Source organism: Ceratotherium simum, chromosome 18, assembly GCF_057802395.1.
Source record: "Ceratotherium simum simum isolate JZ-2026a chromosome 18, ASM5780239v1, whole genome shotgun sequence".
Taxonomy (NCBI): Eukaryota; Metazoa; Chordata; class Mammalia; order Perissodactyla; family Rhinocerotidae; genus Ceratotherium; species Ceratotherium simum.
This window is the reverse complement of record NC_141917.1, coordinates 7,899,103-7,924,654: the sequence shown is the minus strand read 5'-3', so window position 1 is coordinate 7,924,654 and position 25,552 is coordinate 7,899,103. Positions and strand designations below refer to the sequence as shown.

General features: G+C 39.4%; 1 protein-coding gene across 3 annotated transcripts in view; it reads left to right on the top strand.

Moving 5' to 3' along the window:
- Positions 1 to 25,552, top strand: part of SEMA5A (semaphorin 5A) — a 470,062-nt gene that overhangs the window by 191,383 nt on the left and 253,127 nt on the right. For 2 of the 3 annotated variants that reach the window (XM_004440053.3, XM_087443115.1), the window contains one exon: positions 20,095 to 20,194. In XM_004440053.3, the coding sequence (XP_004440110.1) occupies positions 20,095 to 20,194 (100 nt within the window). Of the gene's footprint in view, positions 1 to 14,844; positions 15,003 to 20,094; positions 20,195 to 25,552 lie in introns of those variants that run through there. The other variant, XM_087443116.1, reaches the window with a different exon arrangement.

Here is a 25,552-nt window from a genome sequence, read left to right as displayed (position 1 = left end):
GCCTAGACACTAACAGTTATACTCTATAAATATTAAAGATGGCTTCCTTTAATAAATTCACAATATTATTTGGATATAAACTCATTCATATGTTCCATTAGAAGAAGAATAGAACATAGTTCATAAATGCTACTTAATGCCAATCAAGATGTATTATATTAGCAATATCTGTTGGACTAGAAGGGATGGAGAATGGCTAGTAAAGGTTATTAAGGAAGCATACAGGTAGATTCTAGGATTCATTGTGCCTTGGAATGTTCAACATTATATCCAATTCAAGACCTATTGCATTGCATATTAGAACACAGATAGATATTAATAAACTTATGCTCTGCTCTTAAGTGGCTCCCTGCCTGTTATATTTGTTCGGGAGTGGGAGGGAAGCAGAAGGGAAGATCATTCAGAAAGGAAGGAATCATGTTATCAAAGTGGGGACGTGAGAGTGAGTTCAGTGAAGAACTGGTTGTGGCACAGCTGAGGGGTCTGTGTTGGGGAGAAATAGAAGAGAAGTGAAGAGCAGGTGAGTTTGAGAGGGACTGATGGCCAGGCGAAGGTAGTTGGCTGTGGCCCATGGAAGCTTGAAGGCAGAGAAAGCCAGGGCCAGCAGCTTTGACACTGGAGATTGGATTGCCTTCCAAAGGCACTGTTGAGTCCATGTGTCTGGAAGGTCATATGGACATCATAAACTAAGAACGTGCCTTCATCTGTGTGTGTAAATTTCACAAGAGAACTGGGACATCATGACTCCGAATCTGATTTTTCTTCTTTCCAACCATCCTAAAAGATTTATCCAAAGCAGATTGGATTTTGCCTCACTTTCTTCATTGAATTTTAATGTTAATTATTCAATAGAACAATGAATAATGTAATGGATTGTCTGTTCACTTTTGTTAATCTATTGGTATCTTGTTGGTTTCTGTGGAAGAATCCAAGGTAAAAATTTATAAGTAGAGAAATTTTCTTATAATGGTTTGGAAAAAAACCAGGGCTGTAAAATATGTGAAAAAAGAGCGCAATGAAATGTACTAATTATATTATGAATGACATTTACCTGTTTTCCAGCCATATGTCTGTTACCACTCATATAAAGAATTTGACGAGCTTGGTCCTAGGAAAGAATTGCCCTTTTGGAAAAGCTGTAGACTGGCAGCCTAAGAGATTCTGATGCTATTCAAGGAAATTGGGATTTCTTCTTGTATAAACAGGTTAAATAATTCCCTGGTAAAGTGAGAGAGTGATTTCTGTGTATTTCTGACTGATCCAAACCAACATGTCTGTATTTGAAAACCTTCCAGGGGTATTTATATGGATTTTATTGTTTTATTTACTGTGATTCTCATCACAAGGAGGATAACCTCTAAGTTGAGGGGAGTCCCCAAAACTACCTTTGGGTTCAGTGATTTCACTAGAGAGACTCACAGAACCTAGAAAAGTTGTTATACTCGTAGTTATGATTTATTACAGAAAAGAGACACAGAACAAAATTAACAAAGGTAAAAGGCACATAGGGTGAAGTCCAGGAGAGACCAGGTACAAGCTTCTATTTGTCCTCTCCCAGTGGAATCATCTGGACAGCACTCAATTCTCTTAGCAATGATGTGTGACAAAATGTATGGAATGTTGCCAACCAGAGAATCTCACTTGAGCCTTGGTGTCCAGGGGATTATTTTTTTGGCTCAGTCAATAGGCATGGAATGCCCAAGTGGCTGACTTTAGCTACTCAGTCTCCAGGCCCATGGAAGTCAAACTGGTACAGCATGGCCAAAGGTTCCCCCATCAATCACATTGCTAAAATAGACAATCTGGCATGGCCCAAGGCTCCTGGTGTACAAAGGCGCTCTTGTCAGGCAGGATAGTCCAAGGGCCTGGAGATTATCTCCCATGAGTTGGTCAAACTTTTCTTTGGAATATGCAGGGTTGGAACACCCTAGACCTGCTGAGTCAACTTATTACTGAACCTCTCACTTGATTAATAAGATTTCTGCCAGTGAGTGTTAGTTTTGAATGTTGTCCAGTTAGTTTTGAATGTTGTTCGTCGCTTTCCAAAGTTGGCGGGGCTCTGACACCCTGAGCAGGTAGACTGTGATTTACATGCAATTGAATGTAGTTCTAAGAGAAGGCTTAATTAGAAGGCTTCTAAAGTTGATGATAGATAGGCTGCCTGGTACTTGATGTTGTCAAAAGTTATAATAGGGCCATCCTCATGGCAAAATTGTGAGACAGGTGAAAACCACCCTTTACTGGGTGAGAGTGGGAACTGGTATTTCTTGAGATCCTCCCATGCTTTAGGTATTCTGCTGCATGTTTCATGGAATTAATTTACCTATTTTTCTCAACATAAATGATTATTTTCTTATTCTCCTTCTGTTTCATATTTTATTAAGGAAAAATGAGGTAACTAGTGGTGGCCTCACAGTCCCACAGATAAAAAATTCTGCATCTGAGATTCAAACTCAAGGAACCTTGAGCTCAAGGTCCTTGAACTCCAAGGACCATGTTACTTTCATTAATGATTGGGTGAAAGGAGGGCACTTTTGTTCGAATCAGTCTCTGATTCCGTTGCCGTGGCAATGATGGTTCTGAGAAGATGCAGAATTCATTTGTTTTTCAACAATAAATGTAATAGAACAAAGCCTCTATGTTACCAAGGAAGCCTTGTTCTTAATACCTTCGATAGGTGCTGTCGAATAGGGTAGCCACTAGCCATGTTTGGCTGTTGAGCACCTGAAATCCGGCTTGTTCAAACTTAGATATGTGGTAAGTGTCAAGTACACACTGGATTTCAATGACATAGAACACGGAAATGAAAGCATGAAAATATTTTCATGAAAATATTGTAATTTTTAAATAAAGTAAAATAAAGTAATTTTTATTTTGATAACATGTTGGAATGATATCCTGGGTATATTGGGTTAAATAAACTGTGTTGTTGAAATTAATTTTACCTGCTTCTTAACCCTTTTTTGATGTAGCTACTGGAAAATTCACATTACATGTGTAACTCACATTATATTTTCATTGGACATCACATTTTTCCTTGGAACCAGCTAGCATTTCTCGTCTCCAGTTCAGTTCTCTTATGTGTGTCTCTCACCTTTTAATCTAAATTATAAATGTCTTGAAGGCAGAGGTCTGTCTTACATAACTTTGCATCCTGGCCACTACCTACAGTAGGTTCTTCCATGTAGCAGGGCGTCAAGAAATGTTAGTTGACTACATAAATTATTAATTACGCTGCCCCAACGTTCTTGGTGCGCATTGCCCTAATGCTAAACCCGAAAGTTCCTGGAAGAATCTGGGTCTGTCTTGGGAAACGTTCCAGTGCTGATGTGTAGATAGAGTCAGTACTTCTGCAGAGAGACTACCTGGGGACTTATTAGAACGTCTTCAAGCAAAGAGACTTCCTTGCCCAACCCTGACTTGTCTCCTGAGTTCTTGTGGCTTGCTTCTTCTCCTGAATCCTGAGGTCTGCAGAGGTAATGGCTTAGATTAGAACACATGATTTTCCACTAGAAAGGAGACAGAGAAGAAACTGAGAGTGAATTGTGAGAATGGGACAGAAAGACATTAGCTTCAGGAAATGATTTATTTTCTTAAAGCCGAGGCCTGGCAATTCTGGAATATGTGGAACAACTAAATGTCGGAACATTTTAACACTAAACGCTCTAAGGTTCTAAGAAATTCCTGAAACTATCTTCTGCAGTCCCTGTAGTTAACTAGTGGCAAATGGCTTTGTTTGTCCCCCTCAGACTTCTGGTCATCCCTGCTTACACCAAGCACGTCTGGCCACTCCTGGAATAATCTAAGGGCCCGTTGAATAGAAATTGTTCATTTTTATGTTTTTAGTCATATTAGCATCATTTATAATTCTAAAGTTATAAATCTAAAGGAAATTACTTTTTAATGTCCTCTGGCACAACATTAAGATTTTGCAATTAGATTTTATAGCCTACAGTCATATGCTGCAGATCACAGGTTAAAATGAAGACCCTTCAGCACTAGGATAGTTTGCTGTAGGTGAGATAGGGTACTTACAAGCCATACAGAGTTTAGCACACGGTGGTCTGGGCACCAACTTCACAGCCTGGAGGACAAACAAGTCAGAGTCCAGGAGTTTGAGGGTCTTGCCTAGTTTACATATGAATTTGCATAATCTTTTAAATTAAAAAAAAATCTGTCTTGATGGATGGATGAGTAGAAATTGCTTCTTGTGTGAGTTATACAGCAATAAAAACCAGCCGTTGATGAGCTTGGTTCTTATCCCACAGTCACCAGCAATAATTGTTCCAGATGGTTTAATGAAATAGGAGGTTTCCATGATCTTAAAAGCTATAGACAAAAGAGAAGGCAATGCCAGCCTGCCAGGTGGATTTTGAACCCCGCTTACTGACAAGTTTCCAGAAGCTTCTCTTCACACCTTGCCAGGTGTGTCTCAGGTAACCCTTGAACAACTCAGAATTACTTAGGCCGGAGTAGCCTGGACCTCACCTAACACTGACATTTAGATCCTGAAACTAAACAAGTATTTCTAGGGTGGCCAAAAAATCACATAAATGAAAACTTGGGATAACAGTGGAATGCAGGAATCCCACTCTTGATTCAGAAAGGGAGTATATTTCAATTGTTTATGAGATGGTAGTGGATTCTAGAGAAATTTTATTTTCTGAGATTTCTCATGTAGCATATATACCAAGGAAAAATATCAAACACATGTATTTAGTTTTATATTATCTTGCAATAATCTAACTTTGAGAAATGATGTGTCCAAAAGTCACATAAGAATCCCTTCAAGGAGCGAAGCAGGCCCTCATTCTGACCCGGGCCAGCCTTTATCTCATAGCTGCTTCCCCGATGCTGGCTGTCTGCTCCTGCTGTTACAGGAATAGTGTATGCATTCTTTCCTATAATTTAACAGATTTGTGGCTATTATTTAATGTTTATTTAGATTGTGAATATATATTATACCATGGATTCCAGGCTGTAAAACATAGCTTAAAACAAGACTTGTGGTTTTCAAATTGTGTTTGAATTAAGAAAACTCCAATCAGGAACGCTTCAACTAAAGATGAACTCTCACAGCTTTTTAGTTTCTTAGAAGTCCACCAGGCAGACTGTCCAAGATGAAGTGTGAACTTTAGAAGAACCCAACTCCAGAGTACAGATATTTTGCAATATCTGTTTGTGGACTTAATTTCTATAGTGCACATGTGAAAAATGGATTAAGTGTATTATATGTCATTGCAAAGAAAATACATGAAGAGACTTGATAGAACATCTGACTCATGTTGAGCAGTTACGAAACTAAAAACAAAAAGGATGAGAAAACACCTTTAGCATTTTAAAATACTGTGTTTTGTGAGTCATGTTTACAAATAAAAATGTAAATGAAACATGTTTTATGCTTTCTTGATATGTTTTTGCTTTTATTGATATAAAAATGTTTTAAATTCTCTAATTGGTTATTATTTAATATTTTTATTTTATTTTAAAGAAGAAGTCACATCAATGGAATGTTTTGATTATTTCCTATGGCAAGCTTTTGCGACTATTTTTTTCTCTCTACGGGAGTCTTCAGTGTGTATTTTATGTATACAGTCATGTCTCGCATAATGATGTTTCAGTCAACGGCAGATGCATAATGACAGTGGTCCCATAAGATCAGTACCATATGGCCTAGGTGTGCACACCATCTAGGCTACACCATCTAGGTTTGTTTAATACACTCTATGATGTTCTCATAGTGGCGCTCTCCATCATTAAGTGACGCATGATTGTATCTATTTTTTATATCTTTAAAACATTATAATTTAGAAAGTTTTATGCGCTCAGATCAGTCTGGCAGATACCACTGCACAGTATTTGCACTTGGATATTCTACTAGTGCTGTGACGGGGAAGAAAATAGATTAGTACAGAAGTGGGAGGACTTAGGATTTCCCGCTCATTGGCCTGTGACTTTGGGAGGTCATGGAACTTCTTTCCCTTAGCTTTATCAACTATAAAATAAAGGAGGTGGATTGCAGGATAGACAATGTCGTGTCCTGCTGTAACGACTTTGATTCTACAAAGTCCAAGATAGAAGTTATAGCAAAAATAATTGAGCCTTATACATTTGGAGAGACAAAAATTGTCTTTACTTTTTCTCAACCTTTCTATAAAGCTAAAGGAGATATAGCATCTTTGCATGTTTCCGAGTGAGCTGATGTAACCATGACCTGTCTTGGAAAAAATGATGGAGATGAATTTTCCACTGTTGGGATCTTCTTCCTCTGGATGTCTTGTTGCCTGTGGTGGACCCTGGTTTCTTTCTACTTTTCTCTAGGACCATTCTTCTTCCAGTCGTGCCTTGCCCACTGGCCAACTGAGCTAGAATATTTCTGTCCTTCATCTAAAATTACCACCAATTCCCTTCTTTCCAATTTTGCTCTCTGTTGGTGGGTGGCTGATAAATTAATCCATGCCGATATATTACTAGGTGCTAAAGCTTAATGTACTTTATACATTCTTTGGAAAATTGATTTTTAATTTGGACCTTATGGAAATAATTGCCTTAGTCCTATCTTGGGTTTAAATTCCAGACCTTAGTCACATACTACTTATGTTATATTTGGCAGGATGTTTAACTTGTCAAAATCTCAGGGTTTTAAAAAGTGTTTTATTTCTACAACAAAGATTATAGCTCCAGCTTCACAGGAGTATGAGCAGTAAATGAAATAAGAAATTGTTAACATGTACAAGTATCTAATAAGTTCGTGAGACCAAGTAAACACTGAAAATATAGACAGTAAAAAAACCTGTAAATAAGAGACAACAGTTATTCTGATATATTTTTTTTTTCACAAGCATAAATGTTTGTGAATTTGCCTGTTTCTTCCCTGCAGAAGTGTTTTTGCGATGCCCTGCCACTCCACAAACACTTGAGGCTTTGGGACTGACATCAATTATAATCAAGAATTTCAGACAGAACTCAGGTAGCTGAAAACCTGGGAGTACCTTATTTTGGGGGTGAAACATGGCATGGGGGTGCTGCTGATTTACTGCCTGAAGTGTGCTTGCCTTGCTCTGATTGACTGTTGAATGAACAGGCCTGGAAAAGCAGATGGGAAGGGAAAGGAAGAAAAATGCTAGCAGTCAAGAGATGGTGCAGTAACCAGTGCAGACCTGCCGTGCTGTTCTTCTTCTTATGGCTTTTTGAAATTCCACTCCTATTTCCAACTATATTTTTGCTCAGATTGCATTGATAGAATGGTTTATGTAGTGCACTGAAGCTGAAAATGAAGTCCTTAGAAGGGAGACATATGCCAACTTTAAAGAGTAATAGGTATCTTTGTGGTGGGATGGTTCCTTTCGCAACTTGGGAAAAGGTCAGGTAAGGAGAACTTCCAGAGACCTCGGCCAAGAGTACACCCTGCATTTCTCCTTCTGCCCCGCAGTGTCTACCAAGTGCCCTCCTGGCGGAGGTGAGAACCCAGCTCTTGCATTTTCAAGACGGTGTCCTGTCCACCCACATCAGAGCCGAATGGCTCAGACCGCTGAGAAATCCAGCCAGTCCACTCCGCTTGCATCATCCCTGCCTTCTCCTTCCAGAATGTTCTTCACTCTAATAAAGCAGATCAGTGCATGGTTATTGACATTTTCTCCCTGCTTACTTATGTCAAGACACTTGCTTCTTAAAACCTAACTCATGAAATGGTGAATACTTTTTCCTCTAGATCTTAACTGACATGTAGATCATCAGTATTAATAATAACAGTAAAAGCAATAAATATATGATTTGTTGAAGTGAGTCAGTGGCAATTTTTATTATTTAACAGTATATATCAGTGGGAATAAATTCACTTTCAAAGTGAAGAGGTCATTGATTTTTCTTTCTTCCTGTTACTTTCAGAATGTGTCGCATAGGAAGCTACATTTTAGATTTACTGCAATTTGAAAGTATAGTGTAAAAACCCCAGCTCCAGAACTAAGAGCTGAATTTTACTAGCTGTTGACCTCAGCAAGACTCATTTTCTTCACCTATAAAAGGGTGGGTGTAGGAAATACAGGAATTAATAAGTATAAGGTACATAGAATAGCATCTAGCAGATGGCATATACTATTTAAATGTTAGCTATTACCATTAATGTTAGCTGCTTTACCATGAATCATGTTATTAGCATTGTTATTGTTTCCTTGTGCAGTATTAGATGTAGATCAAACTGAAATATAATTTCATGAGAATTGCACTTTTATTTCTGCATATTTATGTTGCTACTTGTGCCTTTTCAACAACCTTTACCCCCATGCTCTGCCCCACCCAGTTTAGCCTGTGACTCAGTTTCCAATATGGGTTTCAAGTTCCCCAGAGAGGTTTCGAAATCGTGCTTTCTTGGCTCCTCAATTAGCTGAGGTTTGAAGGAGTAAAGAATGAAACTCAGCCTGCCCAGAGCCGCCCTGATTCCAACTGGGAGGGTTCACTGCTCTGTGTTTGCCCAGGAGTCAGCTTGGTCTCCAGACAGTGCTGCAGGCATCAGCCTGCAGGGGAGCCATCAGTCTGATGTTTGGAATGGCTGTCAGGTTTTGGTTCTTTAACAGCACAATCTCTTGTGATTCTCACTTGGGCTCAAGGTTTTCTTGGCTTACAACCATCATTACCTTGGATATCTTTAGAGTGTTTGCTTTTTTTCAAAAATAGTAACTTTTACTCCTTTTTCCTTTCTTTCTTTTTTTCGGGGTAGAGGGTGACTAACAAATCTGTTAAGCTAGTCTCTAGTTTATAGATAACGATTATTTTTTTTTTTTTGATTTTTTGTTTATTGCAGTAACTGGTTTATAACATTGTGTAAATTTCAGGTGTACATCATTATACTTCTATTTCTGCATAGATTACATCATGTTCACCACCAAAATACTAATTACAACCCATCACCACACACATGTACTGAATTATCCCTTTCATCCTCCTCCCTCCCCACTTCCCCTCTGGTAACCACCAATCCAATCTCTGTCCCTATGTGTTTGTTTATTGTTATTATTTACTACTTAATGAAGGAAATCATATGGTATTTGACCTTCTCCCTCTGACTTATTTCACTTTGCATTATACCCTCAATGTCCATCCATGTTGTCACAAATGCCTGGATTTCATCGTTTCTTACGGCTGAGTAGTATTCCATTGTGTATATATACCACATCTTCTTTTTCCATTCGTCCCTTGATGGGCACTTAGGTTGCTTCCAAGTCTTGGCTATTGTGAATAACGCTGCAATGAACACAGGGGTGCATGTACCTTTACAAATTGGTGTTTTCAAGTTCTTTGGATAAATACCCAACAATGGAATAGCTGGATCATATGGTAGTTCTATCCTTGATTTTTTGAGGAATCTCCATACTGTTTTCCATAGTGGCTGCACCAGTTTGCACTCCCACCAGCCAGTGTATGAGAGTTCCCTTCTCTCCACATCCTCTCCAACACATGTTGTTTCCTGTCTTGTTAATTATAGCCATTCTGACAGGCGTGAGGTGATAGCTCATTGTAGTTTTGATTTGCATTTCCCTGATAGTTAGTGATTTTGAACATCTTTTCATGTGTCTGTTGGCCATCTGTATATCTTCTTTGGAGAAATGTTTTTTCAAGTCTTTTGCCCATTTTTTAATTGGGTTGTTAGTTTTTTTGTTGTTGAGATGCATGAGTTCTTTATATATTTTGGAGATTAAGCCCTTATCAGATGTATGGTTTGCAAATATCTTCTCCCAATTGTTTAGGTTGTCTTTTCGTTTTGTTGATGGTTTCCTTTGCTGTGCAGAAGCTTTTTAGTTTGATGTAGTCCCATTTGTTTATTTTTTCTATTGTTTCTCTTGCCCGGTCAGACATGGTGTTTGAAAAGATGTTGCTAAGACCGATGTCGAAGAGCGTACTGCCTATGTTTTCTTCTAGAAGTTTCACAGTTTCAGGTCTTCCATTCAAGTCTTTAATCCATTTGGAGTTAATTTTTGTGTATGGTGTAAGGTAAGGGTCTACTTTCATTTTTTTGCATGTGGCTATCCAGTTTTCCCAACACCATTTGTTGAAGAGACTTTCTTTTCCCCATTGTATATTCTTGGCTCCTTTGTCAAAGATTAGCTGTCCATAGATGTGTGGGTTTATTTCTGGGCTTTCGATTCTATTCCATTGATCTGTGTGTCTGTTTTTGTGCCAGTACCATGCTGTTTTGGTTACTATAGCTTTGTAGTATATTTTGAAATCAGGGAGTGTGATACCTCCAGCTTTGTTCTTTTTTCTCAGGATTCCTTTAGCTATTCGGGGTCTTTTGTTGTTCCATATAAATTTTAGGATTCTTTGTTCTATTTCTGTGAAAAATGTTGTTGGAACTTTGATAGGGATTGCATTGAATCTATAGATGGCTTTAGGACGTATGGACATCTTACCTATGTTAATTCTTCCAATCCAGGAGCATGGAATATCTTTCCATTTCTTTGTGTCTTCTTCAATGTCTTTCAGAAATGTTTTATAGTTTTCGGTGTACAGATCTTTCACCTCTTTGGTTAAGTTTATTCCTAGGTATTTTATTCTTTTTGTTGCAATTGTAAATGGGATGGTATTCTTAATTTCTCTTTCTGCTACTTCGTTGTTAGTGTACAGAAATGCAACTGATTTTTGTATGTTGATTTTGTATCCTGCAACTTTACCATATTCATTTATTACTTCTAAAAGTTTTCTGGTGGATTCTTTAGGGTTTTCTATATATAAAATGATGTCATCTGCAAATAGTGACAGTTTCACTTCTTCCTTTCCAATTTGGATCCCTTTTATTTCTTTCTCTTGCCTGATTGCTCTGGCTAGGACTTCCAGTACTATGTTAAATAGGAGTGGTGACAGTGGGCATCGTTGTCTGGTTCCTGTTCTTAGAGGGATAGCTTTCAGTTTTTCACCACTGAGGATGATATTAGCTGTGGGTTTCTCATATATGGTCTTTATTATGTTGAGGTACTTTCCTTCTATACCCATTTTATTCAGAGTTTTTATCATAAATGGATGCTGTATCTTATCAAATGCTTTCTCGGCATCTATTGAGATGATCGTGTGATTTTTATTCTTCATTTTATTAATGTGGTGTATTACGTTGATTGATTTGCGAATGTTAAACCATCCCTGCATAGCTGGAATAAATCCCACTTGATCATGGTGTATAATCTTTTTAACGTATTGTTGTTTGTGATTTGCTAGTATTTTGTTGAGGATTTTTGCATCAATGTTCATCAGTGATATTGGCCTGTAATTTTCTTTTTTTGTGTTGTCCTTGTCTGGTTTTGGTATCAGGGTAATGTCAGCTTTGTAGAATGAGTTAGGGAGCTTCCCCCCCTCCTCAATTTTTTGGAAGAGTTTGAGAAGGATAGGTATTAAGTCTTCTTTGAATGTTTGGTAGAATTCACCAGGGAAGCCGTCTGGTCCTGGACTTTTATTTTTGGGGAGGTTTGTGATTACTGTTTCGATCTCCTTACTGGTGATTGGTCTATTCAAATTCTCTACTTCTTCTTGATCCAGTTTTGGAAGGTTGTATGATTCTAAGAATTTATCCATTTCTTCCAGATTGTCAAATTGGTTGGCATATAGCTTTTCATAGTATTCTCTTATAATCTTTTGTATTTCTGAGGTGTCTATTGTAACCTCTCCTCTGTCATTTCTGATTTTACTTATTTGTGCCTTCTCTCTTTTTTTCTTGGTGAGTCTAGCTAAAGGTTTGTCAATTTTCTTTATCTTTTCAAAGAACCAGCTCTTGCTTTTATTAATTTTTTCTATTGTTTTTTTGGTCTCTATTTCATTAATTTCTGCTCTGATTTTTATTATTTCCCTTCTTCTACTGATTTTGGGCTTTGTTTGTTCTTCTTTTTCCAGTTCCTTTAGGTGCATTGTTAGATTGTTTCTTTGAGATTTTTCTTGTTTGTTGAGATAGGCCTGTATTGCTATAAACTTCCCTCTTAGAACTGCTTTTGCTGTATCCCATAAATTCTGGCATGTCGTATTTTCATTTTCATTTGTCTCCAGGTATTTTTTGATTTCTTCTTTGATTTCTTCATTGACCCAGTCGTTGTTCAGTAGCATTTTGTTTAATCTCCACGTATTTGTGGCTTTTCTGATTTTCTTCCTATAGTTGATTTCTAGTTTCATACCATTGTGGTCAGAAAAGATGGTTGGTATTATTTCAATCTTCTTAAATTTATGGAGACTTGTTTTGTGGCCTAATATGTGATCAATCCTGGAGAATGTTCCATGTGCATTTGAAAAGAAAGTGCATTCTTCAGTTTTTGGATGGAATGATCTGTATATATCTACTAGGTCCATCTGTTGTAGTGTGTCGTTTAAGGCCAATGTTTCCTTATTGATCTTCTGTTTGGATGATCTATCCGTTGGTGTAAGTGGAGTGTTAAAGTCCCCTACTATTATTGTGTTACTGTCTATTTCTGTTTTTATGTCTGTTAATAGTTGCTTTATATATTTAGGTGCACCTACATTGGGTGCGTAGATATTTACAAGTGTTATATCCTCTTGTTGGATTGTTCCCTTGATCATTATGTAATGCCCTTCTTGGTCTCTTTTTACAGTTTTTGTTTTAAAGTCTATTTTGTCTGATATGAGTACTGCTACCCCAGCTTTCTTTTCATTGCCATTTGCGTGGAGTATCTTTTCCATCCCTTCACTTTCAGTTTGTGAGTGTCTTTAGGTCTGAAGTGTGTCTCTTGTATGCAGCATATATATGGGTCTTGTTTTTTTATCCAGTCAGCCACCCTATGCCTTTTACTTGGAGCATTTATTCCATTGACATTTAAAGTAGCTATTGATAAGTATGTACTTACTGCCATTTTTTAACTTTTTTTTTTTTCTCAGTGTTTTAGTAGTCCTTCTCTGTTCCTTTCTTCTTCTATACAGAATTGATGGTCACTTTAGTTTGACCTCTGTCTGAAAGCTGTACCCTTTAACTCCCCTCCTCCCTCCTTTTGTGTTTTTCATATCATATCTAACCTCTTTTTTGTGCATTTGTATCCATTACGTTCTTATCATGGAAATAGATAATTTTTCCTATTTGTGGTCTTCTCTTTTCTCCTTAAATCAGTCCCTTTAACATTTCTTGTAGCACTGGTTTCTTGGTGACAAACTCCTTTAATTTTTGCTTGTCTGTGAAATTTTTGATCTCTCTTTCCGTTTTGAATGATAACCTTGCTGGGTAGAGTATTCTTGGCTGTAAGTTTTTTCCTTTTAGCACTTTAAATATATCGTGCCATTCTCTTCTAGTCTGTACGGTTTCTGCAGTGAAGTCAGCTAATAGCCTTATGGGGTTTCCTTTGTATGTAACTTGACATTCTCTTGTGGCTTTTAGGATTCTCTCTTTATCTTTAATTCTGGACATTTTGATTATGGTGTGTCTTGGTGTGGGCCTCTTTGGGTTTATCTTGTTTGGGGCTCTCTGTGCTTCCTGTACCTGGATGTCTGTTTCCTTCCTTAGGTTAGGGAAGTTTTCATCTATTATTTCTTGAAATAGAGTCTCTGCCCCCTTGCCTCACTCTACTCCTTCCGGGACACCTATAACATGGATGTTAGTGCACTTGATGTTGCCCCAGAGGTCCCTTAGACTGTCCTCACTCTTTTTAATTCTTTTCTCTTTTACCTGTTCTCCTTGGGTAATTTCTTCTAGTCTTTCGTCCAGCTCACAGATCCGTTCTTCTGTATCCCCTACTCTGCTTTTGAGTCCTTCTAATGAATTTTTCATTTCCAGTATTGTATTCTTCATTTCTGATTGGTTCTTTTTTATATCTTCCATTTCTTTGTTGACATTCTCACTGAGTTCATCTATTCTTCTCCCCAGATCAGTGAGCATCCTTAACACTCTTAGTTTGAACTCTCTGTCAGGTAGGTTGCTCATTTCTGTTTCACTTAGTTCCTTTTCTGGGGTTTTGTCCTGTTCCCTTATTTGGAATGTATTAATTTGCCTCCTCATTTTGCCTCTTTCCCTGTGCTTGTGTCTACATATTAGGTAGGTCAGCTACGTCTCCTGCCCTTGAATAGGTGACCTTATGTAAGTGATGCCTTAGGAGGCTTCAGTGTGCTTCCCTCAGTTCTCGATGTTCCAGGGGTGACCCCTATGTGGGCTACGTGTGTCCTTCTGTTGTGGCCTGTTTGCTCTCCCTGTAGGCGCCCAGGGAGGCCGAGTTATGCTCCTGGCCAGCTGTTGTATTGCTCAGTTGCTTGTAGTTGTTGTGGGCCCTTCAGTCTCTTTATCAGGTGTTGGGAGCCCCAGCACAGTTGGCTGTAAGTTCTAATACCACATTTGTGTTTCAGTATTTCTTTTAAGTGAGTAGGCCCCCAGAGTGGCAGGTTGTAGGCTCAGGGCCTTACAATTGCTGTAAGCCTCTAGCCTATTAGGTCTCTTGTCAGCTCTCTGAGGATTGCAGCTGGGTGGGGCTGGCCTCAGGCACAGGAGCACCCAATTGTTTCAGATTTTGGAAGGTGGAGCAAACCTCCTATGTGGGTCTTTGAGAAGTCTTCTGCGGCTGAGAAGCCCTGCAGCCCACAGGTCCACACACACAGTCAACACAGTCCTGCCCCGTGTGAGTGCCCCGACCTCCCCAAGCGGACCCAGTCTCTCCATGGCAGGAGCCCCACACACTCTGCCACCACCCCACACTCTCCACCCACTCCTCACTCCTTGTGCACACCCTGCCCCGCTCAAGTCGGCTCAGTTGCCAGGCTGCAGAGAATCCAGTCACCAATCTATGCAGGCCCACAAGTTGCCTGAGGGCTTGTTGTTGGGTGGGGCCAGTCTCTAGGGTGGGCTGCCTGCCCTGGCTGAGCTGGATTAAATCGGTGCTCTAGCGGGTGGAGCAGACCCTGGGCTAGCAGGCCTCAGGGAGAACTCCAATGGCGTCTGTGTCAGCACGCCCACACCAGGCCACAACAATGGCCGCCGCCAATGTCCCAGTCCCTGGAGAGGTCTCACCCCTCACTGAGATGCACTCAGGGCCTATCAGGTGAGTCTCTTTTCACCACAGCACTGTGCACCTTTCTTTCTGGTGATTTTAGGTTGCTTTCTGAAACGGGTGAGTTTGTGCGTGGGCCCTTTAAGAGCCGGTTTTGGTTTCTTTGTGAACTGGTTTTTCTGGGGGTGCTCCCTAATGTTTTAGTAGCAGGCACAGTCAGATATTATGCCGCTGGTGTCGATTGTGCTGGGTCCACAAAATGCCCCCAGCGGGGGCGCTCCCTGGCTCAGGGCCCTGCTCCTCCAGGGAGGGTGCGTACCTGTGAGCTGCTCCCGGTGGCCATGAAGCTGGCGGCTTGTGAAGGCTGCGTTTTTCTCTCCAGAAGGGAGTCTCTGCCTCTTCCACCTCAGGTGGGATTGTCCGTTGTTGCAGGAGTTCCTCTCATCCAGTTTTCAGTTCTGTCTCAGGGGTAATTTTTCCACGAGTGGTTGTAAATTGGCTGTGTCCGCGGGAGGAGGTGAGTTCCTAGTCTGCCTATGCCGCCACCTTGACTTCCCCTCTATAACGATTATTTGGACCAAATTTATTAGTACTGACACATGTTCATAATAATAATTGTTTCTTGAACCTGCTGCACTGGGTTCTTTTTAAAATTGAATCAGTGCACTTTTGAGAGACTATTTTACAAAACACTCATGGGTGCTTATGAAGTAGTAAGAGAAGGCAAGTATGAATCATTGCGGCTAATTTTGCAATAGAAAATCATTGCCAGAGGCCATATTTCAACAGCTGTGTTTGTGTCCTGAAGGATTAGCTAGATGATTAATATCAAATATTAAAGATTATCTACAAGGTATTCAAGTTGAAATTACAGGTTTTATGTTACTATTTGACTTCCAAACAATGGTAATATTGGCTGCCATATTTAAGTTCCATTTCATCATATGGTTCTTTCAGCAAGATCAGAAGAGAGGAATAGGAAGAAAAAGGTAAACCCATTGTTTTGGGGAAATGAGGTGTATTAAGGAAGTTAACATTATTGAACATTGTACCTCCCTGACTCACCACATGCTGCGTGCCCTCCCCTGCCCTCCTCACCTTCCCTGACCTGTCTTTGGCATCTGGCGAGCTTGTTTACCCGCACTTGCCCCAGGTTAAGACCCTCTCCTCTCCTGCCTTACTTGACTCTGTACTCTCCTAGCCCTTCTGTATCCATAGCTGTTCATTTTCTAATTCCTGTGACAGCAGCGTCAGTAATTTCTTCGTGCTACTATTGAAATCTGTTATTGTGGTGGCAAATTCCGCTGATAGAATTTCTGATGTTAAACTTGTTGAGCCATTCTTTGTTTCTGGGATAAACCCTGTCCCATATGAAATAGAGTGTGTGTGCATCTGTGTGTGTGTGTGCTTGCACGTGTGCGTGTGTGTGATTTGCTAATACGTGTATTTTTTAGGAAAGTTTTCAGTCGTGTTCTTAAATGAGGTTGGCCCATGATTTTGTTAATATTGTTGTCCAGCCTTAGATCAAGATTATCAAGATCATAATAGCCTCAAAATTGCATTAGGAAGCTTTACGTCCTTGTCTAATCTCTGAAATGACTTGTTTAAAGTTAGGATTATATGTTCCTTAAGGAGTTGTTCAAATTTACATGTAAAACTGAGCCTGCAGCCTTTTTTGACAAACTGTACTTGTGAGTTTATTATGCATTGTGTTTGGGTGTTTGAAACCGTAATAACAAAAGAGTGTATTGAAAATGTTTTTTTAAAGGTTTTTTTAAATGAGAGGAATGTGCATATACTTACAGGCACAGGGAAGGGACTTGGTAACATTGGAGATTTAGGGGACAAAAGAGGACAAAATTTAGGGAAAGGATTAAAGAGGATGGAAAAGATGGAAATGAAGCAAAGTTGGAGGGACTGGTCTTTGAAAAGAGGATTTGATCTTATAGGGAAAGTTGAAAGGACGGGTATTGATACAGGCATATTTTCAGTTAGAGAGATGGGCTGGTGTAGGAACTTTCTCCCAAGGCCCTCATGGTATCCAGTAAGACAGAAGGACACTTAATATGCAAAGTGAAGATAGCCAGACCTCCTGGAGGAATGCACAGGAAATCAACAAAGAAGATAATATGCAGATTAGCCAACTTTGATCTAGTGTTAACCATAAAAATATACAGTTTTAATGGGGAAGCTCATTAGAAATTTAAAGAAGCAAAATTGAACAATATTGACAGAGCTATATGCTGTTAAATCATTTTCCCCTCTCTCTATGCCTCCTTTTATTATTTGCGAGTATTTTAGGAAGTAGTGTAACCCTCCCTGTTCCTAGTATAGGAACGAAAACCTGAACTTTCTCTCTTCCTGGTCCCTATTGGCTACTCTTTTCCAATTCTTCTAACTGAAAAGAAAGATAAATGCGTGGGAAAAGAGTTAACTGGCTTTCTTCTGATGTCTTTCATAGTCTTCTCTCTCCTTATGTCGCTCATTTTTCCATTCCTCTGGCAAAAACGTCAGTCCTTGCTCTTCTGTTATTCCCTCACACAACCTACTCACCCTCAACACCTTGAACATGACATGTGTGCCTAGCTCTAGAAGCTGAGTTTTGGTGACTAGACCCCTAGACTTGTATTCAGGAGCCTTGGACCCTAAACCTGGCAGAGTTCCCTGGGCATGTGTGGGTTTCCTGTCTGTGTGATGAAATTCTTGAACTAAAGCAAGTCAGTTGACACTTCTAGGTCTTAGAGATGCATAGCAATGGCTCTGAGGCCAACATGCCTTTGGGAATTTTTTATAGGTAACATTCTACATAGTTGCACCTGAACCCATTATCTTTCTCTAAAACCAACCTTACCTCCTGACATCTATGTCTCAGTCATCACTGTTCTCCTCTTCATTTAATCTTGAAACTATTTTGTTATCTTTAATTGTTCCCTTTAGCCTCATCTCCATCAGTTATCAGGCCATTCAGGCTTTCCCATCACATCTTCCTTTTGCATTTTTATAGCATCTAGAAATATAGCCGCTACCTAAATTGTATGGTTTTTAGGTTTTTTTAAAATCTAATATTCTTGCCTCCATTCTCTACTCTTTCCTGCCTATCAGTGGCCCGTTCAGATTCCTAAGATATTTGTTTTAATGTATCAAGTGCTTGCTGGAAAACTTTTCAGAGCCTTTCTGTCACAGATGAAGTCAAGTCCCCATTTTTTAACCTGTAAGTTATTTAAATATTTTTAAATATTTTAACAGTTATATTTAAATACACCTTTCAGTTATCTTTCCCAGTGGTTTCTTGAGTTGTTACTGCTTTTTCCTTTCTCTGTTCCCCCTTTTTCCTCTTACCTTTCATGTTTAAATCTCCTTTCCTTGAATTCACTTCCTCCTTCTTACTCTTTCATTCCACGCATTTATTATTGCCTCTCACATTCAAGGTACTGTGCTCTGTGCTGCAGGCACCACAGTGAACTATGCAGACAAAAGAACCTTAGGATCTGTCTCCTAGGAACAGAGAAACTGATCAGGGCCATGATGGGAGTGAAGATGAGCAATACCAATGATGGCGTTGGTCATCGGGGGCGTCATGGTCTCCCATGTTGCTCTCCTGTTCCCTCTAGAACAGATCTCTGTCGTAAATATGTGGTCAAGTCTTTCTCTTCGTTTAATCTAGGTCCCCAATCTTCTCTCCTTTGTATGCATGAATACTCCCTCTAACTGTACAAACACCTGTAAAATTCTTGTATTTATAGATACTGTGTTAAAGAAAAGATTAGTGCTACGTCGCGAACTGAATTATAAACTCCTAAAACAGACCATTGATTAACAACTTTTTATAGCTCCAGGGTTTGTACATACTTTGCTATCAATAAGTAATTTTTCAATTGACTTGCCTATAAAATGAAGAAATTTATATAAAATACTAAAAAGAATCAAGATATCATACACATTAAAATTTCAGAAACCAAACACAGCTCTCTATATAACTCTACCTTGGTTTCCTCTATGCAGAATAGAACTTTCAGTTCACGTCATTTTTTCCCCCAATAACTGGTAGTAGAGAAATGCCATATTTATTATACAGAGATATTCCTTGAGAAGAATCCATCTCAACCACATCAGCAAAGGCATTTCTACAGGACACATTATAGGACATGGGTACATTTCCATATTAGATCTCTTTTTAGCATCTGCTTTTGTTGAAAGGGATTATTCCTGTGCTCCAGATTTTTTCCTCAAACCAGTAACTTTGTTGATTTGACAGTTGTCATGTGCCTATGTAGTCAGTGTGATATCAGTCAAAATATTAAATCCAAGAAAAAAAGACAATCAGATAACATGCTTAATTGTCAAGGATAATGATGGTGTGGCACAAATGGCAGGCAAGTCCCCGAATATTTTTTCAGTATCAGAAATGAGCTAATAAAAAGTTGCAGAAATGACTCATGAAGCAGCATTGTATCCCTCTTCACATAACTGTCATTTTATAATAACGGGACTCTAGGCTAAAGGCCATTTAATGGGATTTAATAGTGCTTGCAAAAAATCTGTCTCTGAAGAGTGGCTGTTTCCTGATTTTCCTTAGAAAAAAAAATGCAAATGAGGCCCAGAAGTAACTACAGATTTCTCATCCAGGGAGGACTGAATATGTTTAAGAAGTCTCATCATGGGGCCAAAAGACAAACCGAAAGGACAGTGAAGTGGAATGTCCAGAAAGAAGGCAGATGGTGCTCCTGTGTTTGTCCTCGTGATTCCTTTCGTGATTTTTCCAAGTCTTCGGCTCTTTCCAATCGAGTTGCACAGGAAATGGTCTTGTTTGCATTCAGTATTCCTCTGACAAATCGTGTGAATGCTGTTATTTTCTGCCCAGCCCAGAGCCAAAAGGAAAGTGCACATCTGGCTTGTAAATTACCACCAAGCATCGATGCCTTGCTCGATGTTTATTGGTGGCTGCCCTCTGTGTCTTACACATTCTCAGTGTGGATTATGTGACATCCTGATGGAAATCTCCGGTGGCCTCTAAATGATCACATCGGGGGACCTTCAAATCCTCTTGGAAATGTAATGTTTGCTACCTGATGTGCGCTCTCTGTGGTCCCCAGAGGAAAATCATTCATTTTTATCTTTTTATTTATTTATTTTTCCTATTTAGAAATTGGCCCCTGGTTACGGGAGTTCAGAGCGAAGAATGCTGTGGATTTCTCGCAGTTAACATTTGACCCAGGACAGAAAGAGCTTGTTGTAGGAGCAAGGTGAGAGATCTTATGTTTTGCCACCGCAGATATTTTCAGACTTCATTTTACATCTGTGCAGTTACCCATGAGCTTCTCTGCCATAATTGATGAGTGCTAAGTAATATTTCTTCTGAGAATGAAATACAGTATAAGAGTGTCATAAAGTGTACTACTAATAAATGAGTGACTATTGCTCTTTATGGCAAGAGTTTATTGGGCCCTTCCCATGTGCCAGGAACTGTTCTAACATGAATTAATTCATTTTTTCCTCCCATGAAAGCTGAGAGGTAGGTATGGTCAACATGCTTATTTTAGAGATGAGGAAATTGAGGCAGAAAGTGGGTAAATATGTTGCCTGGGGACATATTTATCGTGTCTAATAAAAGATGAACCCAGGTTTCAGACCCAGACAGTTTGACTCCAGAAACAATGTTCTTAACTTCTCACTGCATCCTTCAGTAAAATTCTAGTGGTCAAGAGACCTCGATGTCCAGTCCAAGGCCATCGTTACCTTTCTTTGTGTCCTTGATTAGGCCATTTGCCAGTCAATTGAGAATTCAAGGAAGTTGTTATTATTTATATCTCTTAAGGTGCACATGTTCCTGTATCCAAGTCAACATTTGACGTTCCAGTTTGACAATGAGGCCAGTGGACCACAATCAGAACAGATCTTGAGTTGTTTCCCTCATATTTACCATTATTACCTCCTTAGAAAACATGCATAGTCCTTGCATTCTGATCAGCTATCCTGCTAGTGTATTTTTAAGATGATGTATAAAAAACACTTTATATCTATCTCTTAGGAAAAATGACATTAAACTGGAAGAAAGAGGCCATTTGTAGATTTGGACTCTTCTGGCATCCAAAGAAAGCACTCTGGGCAGTGGAGTGCTCACATCTCTTTTGGCCAAATTTACTAGATTATAAAATATATTTTCATAGCAAGAGACGTTGTGTAGTTTCCACATAGACCTGAATGAAGCTAAATTTGGCTTAGGCTTTAAGACAAACATTGAATAGTTTCTAGAATCATTGCTTTGGCTCTTAGATCTTAAGGAGTCCTTGTGCATCCACCTGACACTTGAAGACGTTAAGATGTGTGGTCGTAACTTTAAAGGAATAGACAGAAGTTGGCTTAGTTCCTGGCACTGAACATGTCACCTGCCTCTCTTTTGATGTTTTTGAGTGGGCAGTGAGTACAGATTGGATGGGCTTACCCTGGTGTACTTTTGCTTACTTCAGCCCATTGGGAATACATGGGGGATTTCTGATGCTGACTTCCATCAAATTCCTCACTGGGAGACTGAGCTACATATTGCAGCGGTTGTTAACTGGTCTCCTGGCCTCCAGATTTTCTCTTCCTTCTCTGCACACCATGGCCGAAGTCATCTTTTTAAAATGCTCCCCTTCAGTAGCTCCCATTGGATAGATGCTGGCTCATTGGTGTGGCCCACCAGACCTTCTGCCTTGTGGTCCCACATCCTTTACAAACTCACCTTTTTTTCATTCTTACATAGTCCAGGCATGTGGAATTATTTATGTTGCCCACAACTGTAAATGCACTCTTTCTTGCCTCTAGAATTTGGCGACCTCTTTTGCTTTTCTGGAATACTAGCTACCCACCTCCCTCCACCCTAAGTTATCTACTTGGTGAAATTCTACTCATAGTAAGGACCTAGCTCAAGGGTCTTCTCTTGGGCCTGAACGTCCACATTCCCTGCTCTGTGTGGTCCTGTGAGCACACCTGCTCTCTACCTTCATTACTGCACTTATTGCATTAGTTCTTGACAGGTGTCAACCCCCTTTATCAGATAGTGGTAGTTGATGTGCTGCTCTTTTCTTTGTTTCTCTAGAGTGTAGTACAATTTCTCCTCCTGGTAGAAGCTCAAAGATACTGTTGATTCAACATATATATTTCCAGGATTTGATTTATATATGTGCCTCTCTGCATCTGAGTGGACACTTAGGGGAGAAGGGGTCAGAGTTGTAGCAGATTTATTCTAGATACCTGCATTTGGGCAAGGGCATAGCAGACTCTACGTCCCAACCAAAGCTCCCCCATAGGGAAAATAAGCACTTACCCTGAGCCAGGGAGGAGGGGGCCCTTTGTTGGGGTAATAGGTGCAAATGTGCCCCCAACTGGTGTAGCTGAGTCTTGCATTCCTCATTCAACTCTAAAGAAATTTGGAAAAGGTTTTCCTGTGAGCTCGACTTGAATTACTCTCCGTTGTTTCTAGGGGTCTTCTAGACCCCTGCATGAACAGGCCAGCACCACATGCATGCATGCATCTGCAGGTGGTTGGCTTTTGGTCATTGACGTAGATTCTTCTAAAGGCTGTGAGAAGCCACTGAGCAAATTGGGACTGGGATGAGATGTCTCATGGCCCTGTCCTGCCTGGAGACAGTGCCTGGGAATTGTCCCCAGGGGATATCTGTCCCTGAAAGTCTCCATCCTAGTGTCCCTGAAGGCCTCCATCTCCGTGTTCTTGGAGGTCTCCATCCCAGCATCTCTGAAGGTTTCTATTTCAGCATCCCTGAAGATCTCCATCTCAGCATCCCTGGACGTCTCCATCCCAGTATCCATGGAGGTCTCCATTGTACTATCCCTGGAGATCTTTATCTCAGCATCCCTGGAGGTCTCCATCCCAGCATCCCTGGAGATTTCTATCCAAGTGTCTCTGGAGGTCTCCATCCTAATGTCCTTGCAGGTTTCCATTGCAGTGTTCCTTGATGTCTCCATCCATCTCATCTCACCACAGTCCCAGCTCAGCCACCTCAGGAGGGATTGGACCAGCCACTGAGTCAACCTAGCATGCAGTATGGTGAGGTGACCAGGAGCATGTAGGATCTCCAGACTTAGCACATAAAGTCTAGGATGCACAGTTACATTTGAATTTCAGATGAGCAACCCTTGCAGCATGGGCTGTATTTTTGATTCCAGAACAGTATGTGGTGCACTGTAGACACTCAATAAACAAATGAAAGAAAGAAAGGGGTAGACTGGCTTGCTTAGCTGTGTGACTTGAGCACGTTTCAGAGTCTAATTTTCTCATCTTTAAAACTGATGTAATTATTTCTACCCCTTTCAGCTGTTGTGAGGATTAAATGAAATAATCCACGAAAAGTGATTGTCACAGTCACAGGCGCCTGGTAAGCCCGCAGTGGTATGGAAGCTCTGCGGATATCTTTGGGTTTGGCATACGTGTGCACATGCAGTTCTGGGAGATATCAGTGAGCGAGGAGAATAGGAATTTTACCTCGGAAACTTGGTGGGATTAGGCTCAGAAAGTTTGAGAAGGAGTGTGAGCCAATTATAAAACTTTAAAAATAACCCAGCCCTCAGATTCCTGTTTGGCAGAGCTTGACCTAGCAAAAAAAGTTTAGCTAGCAGGTGTATATTTCAGAAATTATTTAAATATATGAGCAGTGGAAAAATACAATGATAGTCTTTTTGTTTTTCCATAGTTAGCACTAGGCATTGAAAGCCACTTATTGGATGGTTTCACTTTATACCAGTAATAGTTTATGTTCCTGAAATTTAATTCAGTTAAAGATTCTTTGTACTCTTTGCAAAAGGAAGTTCATTGTGTTGCAAAAGAAAAGCCTTTCTTTAGGTGATTTGTGGTTATGTAGTTAGTGCCCAAAGGTACTTGCATCTGAATTTGTGCAATTTCTGGAAGGATCCCTAAATTTACCATTTCCAAGGTGCACATTATCTTTCATATTATTTGAAAAGCATTGACATTCATATTTTGTTTTACCCAAGCCTCTTTAAAAATTAATAATGTTTGTGTTTTCAATGATGAGACGCAAGCATTTTCATTTTAGAAAATATGGAAACTACAGTAAAGCATAAAGAAAAAACACAATTTCAGAAATAATCAGTTAACCTTTTCAGTTATTTTCCTGCATGATTTGATTTCTATTTGTTTATACTATTAGAAGAAGATTTTGTGAACAATTTGTATACTTCTTTGTCAAAGAACCTACTAAAAACAGTTCCCATGATATATATATATATAAAGAAAAATTTCAAAATGAAAGAAGATGTTGTGGTTTAGAGGTTTTTGTATAGATAATTATAAAAGTAGTAATAGTAATAATAGTTCAAAAACTTGATGCAAGTGTGAGTTTCGCTGCAGATAGGACTGTAGTAGCAGATGTAAGGGAGGGTGATGACATTTTTGTTCTCCAAATGAACCTGTTTGTCTTCAGTGTTTCAGGTTCATTGTGAGGATGACAAGTGATGCTATTGAATTCAAATGTTTTTCCAAATGGCAACCAACTTGGTCCACACACGACAGTGTTTGACAGTAATCAGGGCGTTTACAGATTAGCCATATTTTTATAAAGCATAAAGCCATACGGTAGCAATGAAAAAGAGCTTCTCTTTTCATTGAAAAAAGAAACTGTGTTTCTTCCAGCTTTTTAAATTTGTTTCTTGGTCTTTCAGTCATTTTCTTCTTATAACTTGATTTCTGATTATCTTACTCTTCTCTAACAAGCTTCAGTGTAATATAAACATGTAAATTGAAGGGCATAGTCTTGCAATCTATGATATTTTAGTAAGAACACTCACCTGTAAGCTCTCACACAAGAACCTGTGAGTCCCTGAGGCCCAACCATCTGCCAGTGATTAAGGTGGTGGGATTGGTGCCCATAGACCCATTACTTGGTCCGGGAATGATTATAATTGATCACAAACATAATGATTTATGTCCTTGGAAATTTTTAATTTTAATTCTATTAAAATTACATCACAAAATGGAAAGCTTATTAAAGATATCAAGAGAAAGGGTCATGGGGATGCATGAGTCTCTTTGCCCACCTGCTCGATGTGAGTACCCGCCCATAGTCAATGCCCTGCATGGAATCCTTTGACTTGCTTTTATAGTCAATGGACTATTTCCATATATTGGAAGCTATTTCTGTATATATGTCTGTACAACAAACAGTATAGATTTCTAATCAGCGTGTTTATTACTAAAAACCAAAACTAAAACCGGAGTGCTTCCAAGGCAGAGATTGGTCTTAATGTCCCAACAAACTAGTCTTGAAAAATTTTAGTGTGTTATTATGAACCGTTGTTTTGCCCATGATTTGAATCTACAAAACTGAAGATATAAAGGAAAGAGTGCCTTGCTTTTGCTATGCTGGTGCTGAATTTGCTTTAGGTATTCAAAGCATATATTCCCATAAGATCTCACTGAATGAATGGGCAGGCTTCTATTTAATTAGAATAAGTTCCTCCTTTCAAAATGATTTTGCCATTGGTTCTAAACAAAGGGAGCTAAATTTTAGATTCACATAAAAGTCATTTTTTAAAATTGACCGATATAATTCTCTCTTTTGTTGGTGCTTATAATTCCTATTTCT